General features: G+C 46.4%; 2 protein-coding genes across 3 annotated transcripts in view; one reads left to right on the top strand and one right to left on the bottom strand.

Moving 5' to 3' along the window:
- Positions 1–2,983, bottom strand: part of taf1c (TATA-box binding protein associated factor, RNA polymerase I subunit C) — a 42,814-nt gene extending 39,831 nt beyond the window's left edge. For both annotated transcript variants that reach the window (XR_003929047.1, XM_030064731.1), the window contains exons 1-4: positions 2,548–2,983; positions 939–1,050; positions 603–652; positions 34–129 (exon numbers count right to left, since the gene is read on the bottom strand). Coding sequence is in view for 1 of the 2 variants with exons in the window: in XM_030064731.1 (XP_029920591.1) it covers positions 34–129; positions 603–652; positions 939–1,050; positions 2,548–2,679 (390 nt within the window). In the remaining variant the exon portion in view is untranslated. The remainder of the gene's footprint in view (positions 1–33; positions 130–602; positions 653–938; positions 1,051–2,547) is intronic.
- Positions 2,984–5,855: 2,872 nt separating this feature from the next.
- The window catches only part of wdr7 (WD repeat domain 7), a 111,408-nt gene continuing 104,216 nt past the window's right edge, over positions 5,856–13,047 (top strand). Inside the window, exons 1-9 of the mRNA XM_030065735.1 lie at positions 5,856–5,982; positions 7,206–7,377; positions 8,636–8,742; positions 9,077–9,155; positions 9,473–9,647; positions 10,187–10,263; positions 10,916–11,035; positions 11,277–11,422; positions 11,652–11,754. Of these exons, the coding sequence (XP_029921595.1) occupies positions 7,219–7,377; positions 8,636–8,742; positions 9,077–9,155; positions 9,473–9,647; positions 10,187–10,263; positions 10,916–11,035; positions 11,277–11,422; positions 11,652–11,754 (966 nt within the window). The 5' untranslated portion in view covers positions 5,856–5,982; positions 7,206–7,218. The remainder of the gene's footprint in view (positions 5,983–7,205; positions 7,378–8,635; positions 8,743–9,076; positions 9,156–9,472; positions 9,648–10,186; positions 10,264–10,915; positions 11,036–11,276; positions 11,423–11,651; positions 11,755–13,047) is intronic.

Here is a 13,047-nt window from a genome sequence, read left to right on the forward strand (position 1 = left end):
AATAACACGTGGGCTCCTCCAGGTGGCGCTCACCCGCGTGACTTTGGGTTTGAAGCGGAGCTCCTTCCACAGGACGTCACTCATGCAGCCGAAGGCGTCCAGCCAGTGATCCATGAAGAAGTTCTCCATCTGGCAAGAACACAGGACACACACACACACACACACACACACACACACACACACACACACACACACACACACACACACACAGAGCCTGCTGTGAGACCCAGTTTGTCCAGCTGGACGTTGCTGGAGAAAATGACCTCTAGTGACCTCTAGGAGAACCACAGCCTCATCAGACTTTACACACAAACTAGAGGAGGATTCAAAAAACTAAAATCACAAGGAATCCTAATATCAAATCTCAATACTTAAGAATCTCAATACATATCGAATCACCACCCAGGTATTATGAGTGTATTAAATCAGGAGATAAACACATCGTCCCGGTCCTGTAAGACGGCAGACACGGGGCGGGACGGGACGGGGCGGGACGGGACGGGGCGGGACGGGACGGGGCGGGACGGGACGGGGCGGGACGGGGTTTCTTCTTCTGCACATTCAGATCAGACTGAGCTCCAGCTGCTGCCATGTGACCTCACCTGCTGACTGAAGTCCTGAGGGTCCGGAGGCGTCGAAGGCCACGGGAACCCTGGGAAGACAAGCCGGAGACATCAGAGAGTGGAAGCACCGTGTCAGCAGGACGGCAGCACGACGCCACGACGCCACCTCAGGAACCACCAGGTGGCGTCACAGCAGGTACGCCTTCCTTTCTGTGGCGCGTGCAGCAAACATGAGCACTTCCTCTAAACTGCCTTCTGATTCGTCGGGTACAGCCGTCGCTGTGCCCGACTGGAACAACAGCAACAATCATTCTGTTCTGTATTCATGATCATTATAATCAGATTTCACATCCTGCGACGGGTCAGGGGACTCACCGTGTTTTGGGGACAGCAGAGGAAGTGGGAGTGGCTCGGCAGGAAGCCACGTCTCCGCCCGGGCCTGACGCCGGGGGGTGAAGCTCAGGTCGCACAGCCGCCCGCCGCCGCCCTGACAACAACAACAGCAGGGTCAGACCACACAGCTGGAGGCTGGAGCAGCAACAGGCTGACAACACACTCTCCTGTCTACAGCTTCACAGAACTCAGGTCAGAAAACCTCACCGGGAATTTAACAATTATAAGAAACAGATAAAAACCAAAAACACACAAACAAACACACAAACAGGCCTATACATTTAAAGGCAGAACGAGCAGGATTTGTTGTTGAAGTTTGTAAACACAACATTTAATGTTGGCCCCTCCTCCCAGGCTAAGCTGAATACCAGCAGCCACTTTTCCTTTCCTAGGATGGTGAGGGAATGAAACGTAAACCATTCCGTGGCCGTCCTGCGGAGCGGCCGGTGGGAGCAGGAGGCAGGACGCCGTTTGGTGATTCAACAGCAGCTGTGACTCTTCATGTCACCACTTTCCTGTGAACACTGTTGTTTTTAGGAGCAGATACCATCTCCGCTCATGGTGCTGGTGTTTCTGTTTCCACCTGAAAAACACCTGCACCTGTCCTGCAGGCTGACGCTCACCACCACACAAAATGTGCAGGCTGACTGGAGTGGCTGGTTCCTTGTCAGGTGATTAAACTGGCCAATGAGGGACAGAGGTGGACAGAGGTGGACGAGCGGTGGCGGTGAGGTGAGACGGGCTGAGAGGCTGCTGAACACACTGACCATCACTGTCATCAGCACCTCAGTCAGGTGTTTCCTGGACTGATCGACTGGCTGTTTGGTTTGTAAAATGTTGATCAGAGTTGGTCACAGCGACGTGCTCAGACGTCTGGTTTAGTTCAGAGGAGGTGTGACGTATCAGCTGAGATAATATGATAATATGTTATGTTGTTTTAACGATGTGCAAAATGACAAACTCCAGTATTTTGCAAAAACCAATCAAAGCACAGCTTCAGTGCATGTGACCACGATGTATTTAGTTACTTGGATCTTTTCTCTAAAGGTTTGGTGTTTTTACACGTCAGTCACGTGACATCAGAGACACGCTGACGTCTCCTGTGCGCCACTGAGCAACAACCTGATGATGAAGGTGATGATGATGATGGTGATGATGATGAAGGTGATGATGATGATGGCCTCTGCTGTCACACTGTCAGCTCGGAGGGTTCCAGCTGATCCAAACACGTGTCGCCTGTCGCGCTGCAGTCTGACTGCTCCTGTTGCAGCAGGTTAACATCCACCTGTCTCACCTGTCTCACCTGTCTCACCGCTGCATCCTGCTGCACGGCAGCTGAGGTTTACATAGAGCCTGACTGTCAGCCTGGGGATGTAGTTTGTTGTTTTATTTCAAACTGCCATATTTACGACAAACACGTGGCCTTCTAACCTGACGCTATAACCGTGTGTGTGTGTGTGTGTGTGTGTGTGTGTGTGTGTGTGTGTGTGTGTTCCCTCGATAACCTCCGCCTGGCTGCTCACACACTGATGACAGGTTCTGATCACTTCACCTTTTCTTATTATTGGTAATAATCGATGATGTGACTCACGTGCGCGGCTCCGGCTGCAGGGCTGACGCCGCCGTACGCGCCCCAGCCGCCGACGCTGTGCGCGTGCACGGCCGCCGGGGGGCCGGAGTTGAAGAACGACGGGAAAAGCTGCCGCGGGAATTCATAATCCATATTTATAATCCGATTTAAGTGAATAATCCACCGTTTGGGTCCCCCGGTGGTCCGGCTGTCTGCGGTCCCGGCATGCCGCGGGGCTAGCACCGAGCGGCTAAGCTAACCACACAGCATCAGCTAGCAGCGACAGGCACGACAGCCGCCTTTCTGCGGGAGTTATCACCATGGAAACACGTTCCCCGCGCGGCTGTAACTCTGAACAACAACACCGATAAATAACAACAACAACAACAACGACAACAGTCCGCCTGAGTGCTCCGCAGCTCCCGCTAACACACGTGCAGTTTCCCGTCCAGCAGACTTTTTCCTCCCTAGGAAGGTGACGTTATGTCCCGCCCATCCCTGCCTCTGATTGGCTGGTCAGCTCGGGGCGTGCCTACACGGTAACCCTAGATCTGCGAAACTCCCACACTCTCGCACATGCGCACTTGATTCAACACGTCCATCTTAACCATAGTCCTACCCTGCGTTCCAATACCCATACTGCCATACTATTTAGTAGGGAAAAAAAGAATTAGTATGTCCCAATACATACTAAACTACATACTTTGTAAGGGCAGCTGCAGTACATACTAAAAGTAAAAAGTATAAGTATGCGATTTGGAACGCAGGGCTAATCACACTCGCGAGAGTTCAAACACGGATTTGCAAGAGTTTCGCAAATCCAGGGTTACCACGCGGATCGGAACCCGCCTCTGTTGGATTGGTTGGTTGGGATTAGGGTTGGCATATCAGCCAATCAGAGACAGAGCAGGGCGGATCATGCCTTGGCCATCCTGGGATTTTTTTTTTTTTAATCTTTATTTCAAGTCATGAACAAGAAGACAACAATATTGCTTACAAACAAGCATCAAGACAATAAAACAGAGAGTCGAGTAAAAACAAACCAACCAAACAAACAAACAAACAAACAAAAAAGATTAAAACACAAAAATATGCAAGTCTATGATAATAAACTCACTGAAAGACTTTGAAAATATTCCATACATTCATAGATTTAATCTCTCATGTTGTTCCATTTCCTTCATAAATACAAGACTTGAGTTTTTTTTTTTGTTTTGTAAATTTGCATTTGTGAGTGTGAAATTTGGGCATGAAGTAAAATTAGACTGATAAGAAAAAAATTCATTAGCATCATTGTTGCTGTAAATATAGATAGATAGATAGATAGATAGATAGATAGATAGATAGATAGATTTACTTTATTGATCCCAAACTGGGAAATTATTATGTTACAGCAGCATCGAAAACACACTGTACAATATAAGGCAGGTAGATTAAATAGAATAAATGCAAATATATACAATAAAGACTATTTAAATAGAATAAATCAAAATATATACAATAAAGACTATCTTACAACTGTTTAAAAAAATGTGGCAGTATAAGAGGTAGAAGTTAAGGTGCTGAGTAATGGAGTGTTAAAACAGAACTATACAGCAGACAGTTGTGAGTTGTCTCTGTCAGATCGATGTGAGTTGTATAGTGAGATGGTTTGTGGCAGGAATGATTTCCTGTATCTGAAAATATTCAAATATAGCAAACAAATGTAATGTTTCTATGGGAAATAGTAAAATCAGAGAAAATTATTTTAACTATAAAATTATTAACACCTTTCTGCAGCCCAGGTGTACATTCACAAAACAGAATAAGTGGCAGCAAGTTTCACATCTGAGTGTCTCTTTCGCTTCAGTAAGACATAAATGTTTCACTGGGGAAAATCTGTGGATTGACTTCAGTGAGACTCTTTTACCTTGTTACCTCAGAAAAGAACCAAACTTTTTTTTTTTTTTCCCCCAGTTGATATTTCTAACAAAATGACTCCAATAACTCCTGTTGCTGTATAAAAACCACACTGTCCTGGAACAGAGCTCTTATTTTGGAGTTCATATGTGTATTAAATGATGTAGTGCTTTACTCTGCCCTAACCCTAATTCATCCTTAACCTTAACCTTAACCTTAACCTGAACCTGAACTGCACCAGCGAGAGTTCCAACCTGGATTTGCAGTGGTTTCACAAATCCAGGGTTCCCCTCAAGACGGCAAGACGGGATGCTGCCTTCGATGGTTGGGCTGGTTAAGCACAAAGAGTCAATTTTTTCCCCTTCTTCTCCTTTATTTGATTTGATTCAAGTCAAGTACGTGAAGTATACAAGTTACATACGTTTTTCATTAGAAAATAGTCTGTAATAATACTTGAGTATAATAATAATATAAAATAAATTACAATAAACAACAAATAACAAAATGCAGGGGAAAGAATTAAAGAAAGAAAGAAAGAAAGAAAGAAAGAAAGAAAGAAAGAAAGAAAGAAAGAAAGAAAGAAACTTTAAGGTCTGCTGATGAATTGGAGTAAATTTGAAATATCTAAGAAATCTTACAGTTTTTGCCAATTTGTGATTTCTGAGTTTTATTTTTATTTTTTAATCTTTAAAAACGTAAAAGGCGGATGATTTTGAAGCAAAATCAGGCTGGTTAGGGTTATGGTAAGAGGGTTGGCTGATCCGAGGCAGAATAGGGCAACACGCCTTCACCATCCTATGAAATACAAAGAATTACTTCCGCTCTAATGTACAGAATGTACAGATTAAAAGCCCAAATGTTATGATCATTAAAAATAAGCGTGACTCAGAATTTTTAATTAATGACTCCACTGAGAAAGTTTTTTCTTGTCTTTATTTCAAGTCATGACCAAACAAAGATGATCACAACACTGCTTACAAATCTATGAAGCTTTAAGACAATAAAACAAAGTAATGCACAAGAGAAAAACACAGCAAAAACAAAAACAAATCTACCAAAGCAAAGAAAAAAAAAAAAAAAAATCAGAATCAGAATCAGAAATACTTTACTGATCCCCAAGGGGAAATTGGGCCAGTTGCAGCTGTTCAAATTCTCAAGAGAAGAATAAAATATAAAAATGAATGAAGAATATAATATGAAAACATGTCCATGTCTGCAGGAAATTTGTCAAAAAAAAAGAAAAACGAAAATGCATTATGTATAAATATGTGCATTAATCCTACATCTAAGTATTGCGCAATAAATACAGAAACTGATCATATGAGAACAGTGGACTCACTGACTGATGGATGTCCTTCGTTTATAGCAGATAGTAAGGAGTTCTCTTATTTTGAAAGGCCACGGGTCGGATGTGACGTCAGACATCTTGTGATCAGCTGACTGCAGCAGGTCGCTGTCAGAGCCGCAGCTATCCGGATAAAAACAGGCCGCGGAGGGAGAAATTCAGCAGAAGAGCGTTTCAGCGGAAGGATATGTTCCAGTAGACTCCGGGTTCTGGTACGAATTTCATTTTTATTGTTGTTTTCATTGTTTTTCTCATGATTGTTTCCCTGCTGCTGTTTGGTTAGCCGCCATGCTAAGCCGGAAGTCAGGACGCTGCAGGTGGACTGTAGCTAACAGACGCTAGCGCCGCAAAACGACGCGTCCGCCGATTTGACGACATGTAAACAGGCCAACATGTAAACAGGCCAACATGTAAACACGTCCACAGATAAACACGTCCACAGGTAAACACGTCCACCTGCTCCAGCCGCAGGACGCAGCGGCGGCTCCTCGGTGTCGCTGCTGTTTACCTCCGCCGTCTTCAAGCTAGTTAGCGTTAGCATTAGCATTAGCATTAGCATTAGCATGAGCGGCTCGGCAGGTTGTGCGCGGATCAGCTGACTGACCTTCACTGCAGCATCACACCCACCACCTGCCCCCCTCCCCTCCGGTGTCCCCCAGGTGTGTGTGTGTGTGTGTGTGTGTGTGTTTTGGTGGTTGGCCTCTGAGTCGTGACTGAGGACCGGGGTCCACCTGCAGCAGCCGGGTCCGGGCTGGGCAGGTGTGTCAGAGCCAGGTGAGGTCCGGTCCGGTGACGTTGCCTGTGCTCTGAGGCTCCGGGCGGAGCGGCGGAGGCTGGCCGGGTGTTGTTCCTAGAGAGTGGGACAGTAATGACACACAGCTCTCTGTTTTCCAGAGACTGCTGTCTCACCTGTGTGTGTGTGTGTGTGTGTGTGTGGACGCTGATGAAAACACTGACATCAGACTGCAGGCTCAGCAGGTCTGTGTTGGACATGGTTTAGGCGTCTCAGTGTCAATATGTTGATGCGTATTGACAACATGAGAGCATTTTCATAGTTTAATGAGGATCAGAGGAAATGACAGCTTCGCTCTGCAGAGTTTCATCATTTTATCAGAGAAACTGCTTCAGCTGTTCAAACAAAAACAAACTGCTCATGTGGTTTCACCTGAGAGTTTACTGAAGTGATGAGCTCCTTCTGCTAGCTGTGTGTGTGTGTGTGTGTGTGTGTGTGTGTGTGTGTGTACATGCGTGTGTGTGTGTGTGTGTGTGTGTGTGTGTGTGTGTGTCTGTGACACAGAGAACTAAACACTGAGGCTTTTCTCTGGTCATTCTGAGGTGCTGAGAAAACACTCAGTTCCTTACTGACAGGGTAAGACATGACTGTGGTAAAACTGTCTGCCTGTCTGTCTCTCTGTCTGTCTCTCTCTCCATGCAGACAGACCAGCATCATGTCGGGGAACAGCCTGGTATTACCCATAGTGCTGTGGGGCCGCACGGCGCCGACTCACTGCATCAGCAGCCTGCTGGTGATGGACGACTTCAGCACCATCATCACCGGCTGCCATGACGGTCAGATCTGCCTGTGGGACATGACGCCCGAGCTGGAGGTGAGAGGGGGGGGGGGGGGGGGGGGGGGGGGGAGGTGGAGGGGGGGTGGGGGGTTCTGATCCTCACATAGACTTTATCATTTCCAATGTACTTTTCTTGGAATTACATTTTATTTAAGTTTTTTATTTTTATTTTTATTTTTTAATTTTTTTGTGCTGCTTTTCTGGTATTTCTTTTCTTTTTTTCTTTTTTAATTTTCACTATTTTATTTCTGCTAATTTTTGAAAATGTTATTTTCTGGCTTTTTTTTTTTTTTTATTTAAAAAAAAAAAAAAATGTAAAAAAATTTTAACCAATGTACCCAGGGGCGGCTGGCCCATAGTGGGCGATAGTGCATCGCCCTCCTAAAGCCAAATGAAAATGAGTTTATTTTGCCGGTCTAGGTCTTAATGTTATTGTCCAATCAGCAGCCTGAATATCGCTGTGACATCAGCAACCTGAATGGCACTTTCCAACCAGCAGCCCCGCCCCCTTGGGGCGATCTCAGTCAGCTCCCATAGACTCTCATGGACTTACATGGTGAGATTTTTTTTTTCACGTTTTGGACCCTACAATTCATTTCTATGGGCCCAGGGAGGGCTTGCCCCAACATGATCTCATCATACGCACCGTTGCGCGCATGGACGATACGTGCAGCGTCGGGCGGGAGACAGCAAGATGAACATGGCGAGGAACTGCAGCAACTCCATCATTTCATTCTGCTAACAGTGATTTCATGGGCAAACTAGCAGATGACAGTGTATCTGTATGGTGGAAGTGCTTTTACTGTGGAACCAAATTTATTGTATTTAGGCATTTAACTTGATATAGCTGTACAAAAATACTACCCTGTGTACAATTCATGTCAGCGCCATCTAGTGGTTGAACAGGAAAACCACATTAAACAATGCAATGTAACACTGTAAAGTTAGATATCTGACTTTTATTTATTATTATTTTACCCATTGAACGGGTCATCTTAGCCATCATCGCAATAGTTGCCCCCCCTGAGAAATCTGTCAGGAGCCGCCACTGAATGTACCCATCAATGTTTTCTGCTTATTTCCCAAAATTGATCATTTTAATAAGTAACTGCTCCCTCTCCTCTTCTTCTCCTCTTCATCCTTCTCTACCTCTTCTTCCTCCTCTTCCTCCTCCCCCACCTCTGCCGCTCCTCTTCCTCTTCCTCCTCTTCTTCCCTTTCCTCCTCTTCCTCCTCTTCTTCCCTTTCCTCCTCCTCCTCCCCCTCCTCCTCCTCCCCTTCCTCCTCCTCCTCAGATCTGTCCCAGAGCCATGCTGTTTGGTCACACGGCCTCCATCACCTGTCTGTCTAAAGCCAGCGCCTGCAGTGACAAGCAGTACATCGTCAGCGCCTCGGAGAGCGGGTGAGTGATGACGAGTGATGAAGAGTTTCACACAGATCACCTGCAGACACACGCAGCTCCGCCCCTCTGGAGATTATAGATCGACTATTAATGATAGATTATTAATAATTCAGGTATCTGACACAGAAACACTGAAGACAGGTTTAATCAACTTTGCACCTTCCTGATACCTGTGTGTGTGTGTCTGTGTCTGTGTGTGTCTGTGTGTGTCTGTGTGTGTCTGTGTGTGTCTGTGTGTGTCTGTGTGTGTGTCTGTGTGTGTGTCTGTGTGTGTGTCTGTGTGTGTGTCTGTGTCTGTGTGTGTGTGTGTGTGTGTGTGTGTGTGTGTTTCCAGGGAGATGTGTCTCTGGGATGTGAATGATGGACGTTGTATTGAGTTCACCAAGCTGGCCTGTGCCCACACTGGCATACAGGTAAAACACACACACACACACACACACACACACACACACCTGCACACTGAACAGTTAAACAGTTAGTTCCTTAAATAGTTAGGTAGTTAAATAAGTGTTCAGTGGAGCTGTTGGTTCTGCAGGACTGACCGTCTGTCTCATTAGATGTATATATATATATATATATATGTAGAAATGTGAGATCAAGTGAAAATTGCAAATATATACCGTCGTGGAGATTTCATGGTCGTCTCATGGCTGTAGTTTCCTCTCTACACACAAGTCCCGCCCCTCACGGCACCTCTGACCAATCAGTGAGCCCCTCCTCTCCCCTGCAGTTCTACCAGTTCACCATCGGGACGCAGAGGGAGGGCCGTCTGCTCTGTAATGGCCATTACCCAGAAATCCTTGTGGTGGACGCCACCAGCCTGGAGGTGCTGTACTCGCTGGTGTCCAAGATCTCGCCTGATTGGATCAGCTCCATGAGCATCATCCGCTCGCACCGCACGCAAGGTGACACCGCTGGGTCTTCTCTGTCTCTTACTTTCAGGTTTTCCTTTTTTTGGCATTTTAGTTTTTATTCTTATTTTTCTGTCCTTGGTCTTATTTTTGTTGTGGTTTTATAGTGTCATTTTCTGTGTTAGCTTGGTCTTTTAGTAATTTATGTTTTTTCTTCTGTATTTTCTTGGTCTTTCTATTTATTTATTTTATTTATTTATTTTGTTGGTCTTTTTATTTTTTCTGTATTTTATTTGTGCTGTGTAGCCTTAATGTGTTATTGATTGATTGATTGATTGATTGATTGATGTATTTACAGAAATTATTATCAATAACATGAGCAAAAGAAACCTGGGGGGAAAAGACTAAAACGACCTGTATTCAGGGCGGAGCCTGATTGTATTGGAGGTGGGCGACTCTGATTGGCTGATATCTGGTTTTTAATATTCTCATTATCTATCTGTTCTTTTTTCCCCTCCTCTCTCTCTCTCTCTCTCTGTCTGTCTGTCTGTCTGTCTGCCTGTCTCTCTCTCTGCCTGTCTCTCTCTCCTCAGAGGACACGGTGGTTGCCGTGTCAGTCACTGGTATTTTGAAGGTCTGGATCATCACAGCTGAGGTCAGCAGGATGCAGGTACGCTGCTGCTTTTTTTTTTTTTTTTTTATTGTCAGGGTGAAAAGTCAAGTCATCAGTTAAGTCTTACAAGTCCAAGTCACGTTTCAAGTCAAGAGAGGCGAGGTTTCAGTCACGTGTCAAGCAAAGTTATAAGTAAAGACAGACACGTCACGAGATGGGCAAGTCCCGAGTCCAGGCCCCGAGTCCAGGCCCGAGTCCAGGCCCCGAGTCCAGGCCCCGAGTCCAGGCCCCGAGTCCAGGCCCCGAGTCCAGGCCCCGAGTCCAGGCCCCGAGTCCAGGCCCGAGTCCAGGCCCGAGTCCGGCCCCGAGTCCAGGCCCCGAGTCCAGGCCCGAGTCCGGCCCCGAGTCCAGGCCCCGAGTCCAGGCCCCGAGTCCAGGCCCCGAGTCCAGGCCCCGAGTCCAGGCCCCGAGTCCAGGCCCCGAGTCCAGGCCCCGAGTCCAGGCCCCGAGTCCGGCCCCGAGTCCGGCCCCCGAGTGTTTTCTTGTATTTTTGGTGTTCATAAACTTCTCCTTTTCTGTTGCCTGCTAGTAGCTCCTCCCATTCCCCCATGCCCTGCACTGTGTGGACAGCAGTGTGTAGTAACTGTGTGTGTGTGTGTGTGTGTGTGTGTGTGTGTGTGTGTGTGTGTGTGTGTGTGCGCCTCCTCAGGACCTAGACCCAGTTTTTGAGGAGGAGTCCAAACCGATTTACTGCCAGGGCTGCCAGAGCATCTCCTTCTGCACCTTCACGCAGAGCAGCCTGCTGGTGGTCTGCTCCAAGTACTGGAGGGTAAGACCCGCACTGTGTGTGTGTGTGCACGGCGCCCCCTGCAGGCCCGACCGTCACTACACACTTAACACCAAGGGCAAATCTCAAGTCATCTTTAAAAACCACACAGGGAGAAAGAAATGATGGAGACAAAAACTCAGTGGTTATGGCTGGGGTTAGGGTGGCTGAAGCTAACGTGTGTGTGTGTGTGTGTGTGTGTGTGTGTGTGTGTGTGTGTGTGTGTGTGTGTGTGTGTGTTCAGGTGTTCGATGCAGGTGACTACTCGCTGCTCTGCTCGGTGCCCAGTGAGAACGACCAGGCGTGGACCGGAGGAGAATTCATCGCCGCAGACAAAGTCATCATCTGGACCGAAGACGGCTGCAGCTTCATCTACAAACTCCCTGCCAGGTGACCCGTCTGTCTGCCTGCCTGTCGCTCTGCGCGGGTTTCTGTTTACCTTTCTGTTGTGTGTGTGTGTGTGTGTGTGTGATTTTTTTTTTTTTTAATTTTTTTTTAATTTTTAGAAATATCTTATGTTTTTCAAAGAAATCAAGTTGATGTTCTCAGGTTTCTAAAGGTTAACTTGACCTGTGTGTGTGTGTGTGTGTGTGTGTGTGTGTGTGTGTGTGTTCTCCAGCTGCCTGCCTGCCAGCGAGCACTTCCGCAGCGATGTCGGGAAAACCAAAGAAGGCTCGATCCCTCCGCTGGTGTACAGCATCGCCGACCGCACCGACAAACAGGTAACCTCCTCCGTCACACACACACACACACACACACACACACACACACACACACACACACACACACACACACAGATGTCGTGTTCGGCTCTGCCAAAGCAAGCAAACAGCATTTCATTTTTAATTTTTTACAAAGCAAAATTTCCTCCAGATAAACTGACACTGTAGGTTTACATTTGGTTTCAGCTGGATATTCTTACTGTGTCACGCTCACTCCCGCTCTACCCAACACTGGCACACGAACAATAGTTCCACTGAATTCAATAACAAAAAAAAACAACTCTTTTTTTCTTTTTTTTGTTTACCTCGACTACAGATGATCAAATTAAAAATCGCTCCGAGCCGTCATGAACGAATAACCGTTTGATCGCACATTGTCTTTTATTTTTTGTTCAGCCTGATGCAGCTACACTTTTCAAAGCTTTCTGTTGCCAGGCTCAGTGTGTACACACACACACACACACACACACACACACACACACACACACACACAGATAATGCAGCTGAAAGTGTGATTAATGCATATGTGAACATGCCTTGTGTGCGTCACAATGATGACTAACAGTGATTGTGGTGGTCATGTTGTAGCTGTTGTAGAAATCCCCCGTTCAGCGTTTTATTCTGCATCTGTTAACACAATAATCTGCTGAGATTACGTGGTAGAGCCAGATTAGCGTTTTGCACCTCAAAATGCCAAACTCTTCCACGTCTGGATGGTTCCTCCTGGCTCTGGGGTTCAGCAGTGAGTTTGTAATGAACAGTGGGGCGTGTACAGCAGCTACACCTGTATGTCTCTGTGTAGCTGCGCTGCAGTTCTATGTGTTGTGGATCTGTGTGTGTTCAGTGTGTCTTCATGCTGCTGATGTGGTTCAGGACGTCCAGGGTGGCTTCACACACACGGATCAGGCCTCCTGCTGCTTCAAACATCACAGGAAACAGATTCATTCACAAAGTAAATTAAAATCCCAGAAGTTGCTTTACTGTGACTGAAAATAGACCTCAGCAGTTTGACGTGATGTTCAGAGCTTTCAGTCAAATCTGGAATACGGATCCAAGCTGCTTTCACCTTCATCCTCCCTGCAGGAATTTAAAACTAAAAAAACCGAGCTAAAAGCCAATGCTGCAGCACATTAGACTGGGAGCTGTGCTGTGGTAAATTTACCACAGGACAGCTTCAGCAAACACACAGCTCAGTTTGTTTTGAGGTTTTTGGCTCATGATTCGGTTTCAGTTTGTTTTGTGCATCTGGCAGAAAAAAAACACACCATTTCCAGTGTTCTCTGCATTTTGTCT

This window comes from Myripristis murdjan, chromosome 12 (assembly GCF_902150065.1).
Source record: "Myripristis murdjan chromosome 12, fMyrMur1.1, whole genome shotgun sequence".
NCBI classification, from domain to species: Eukaryota; Metazoa; Chordata; class Actinopteri; order Holocentriformes; family Holocentridae; genus Myripristis; species Myripristis murdjan.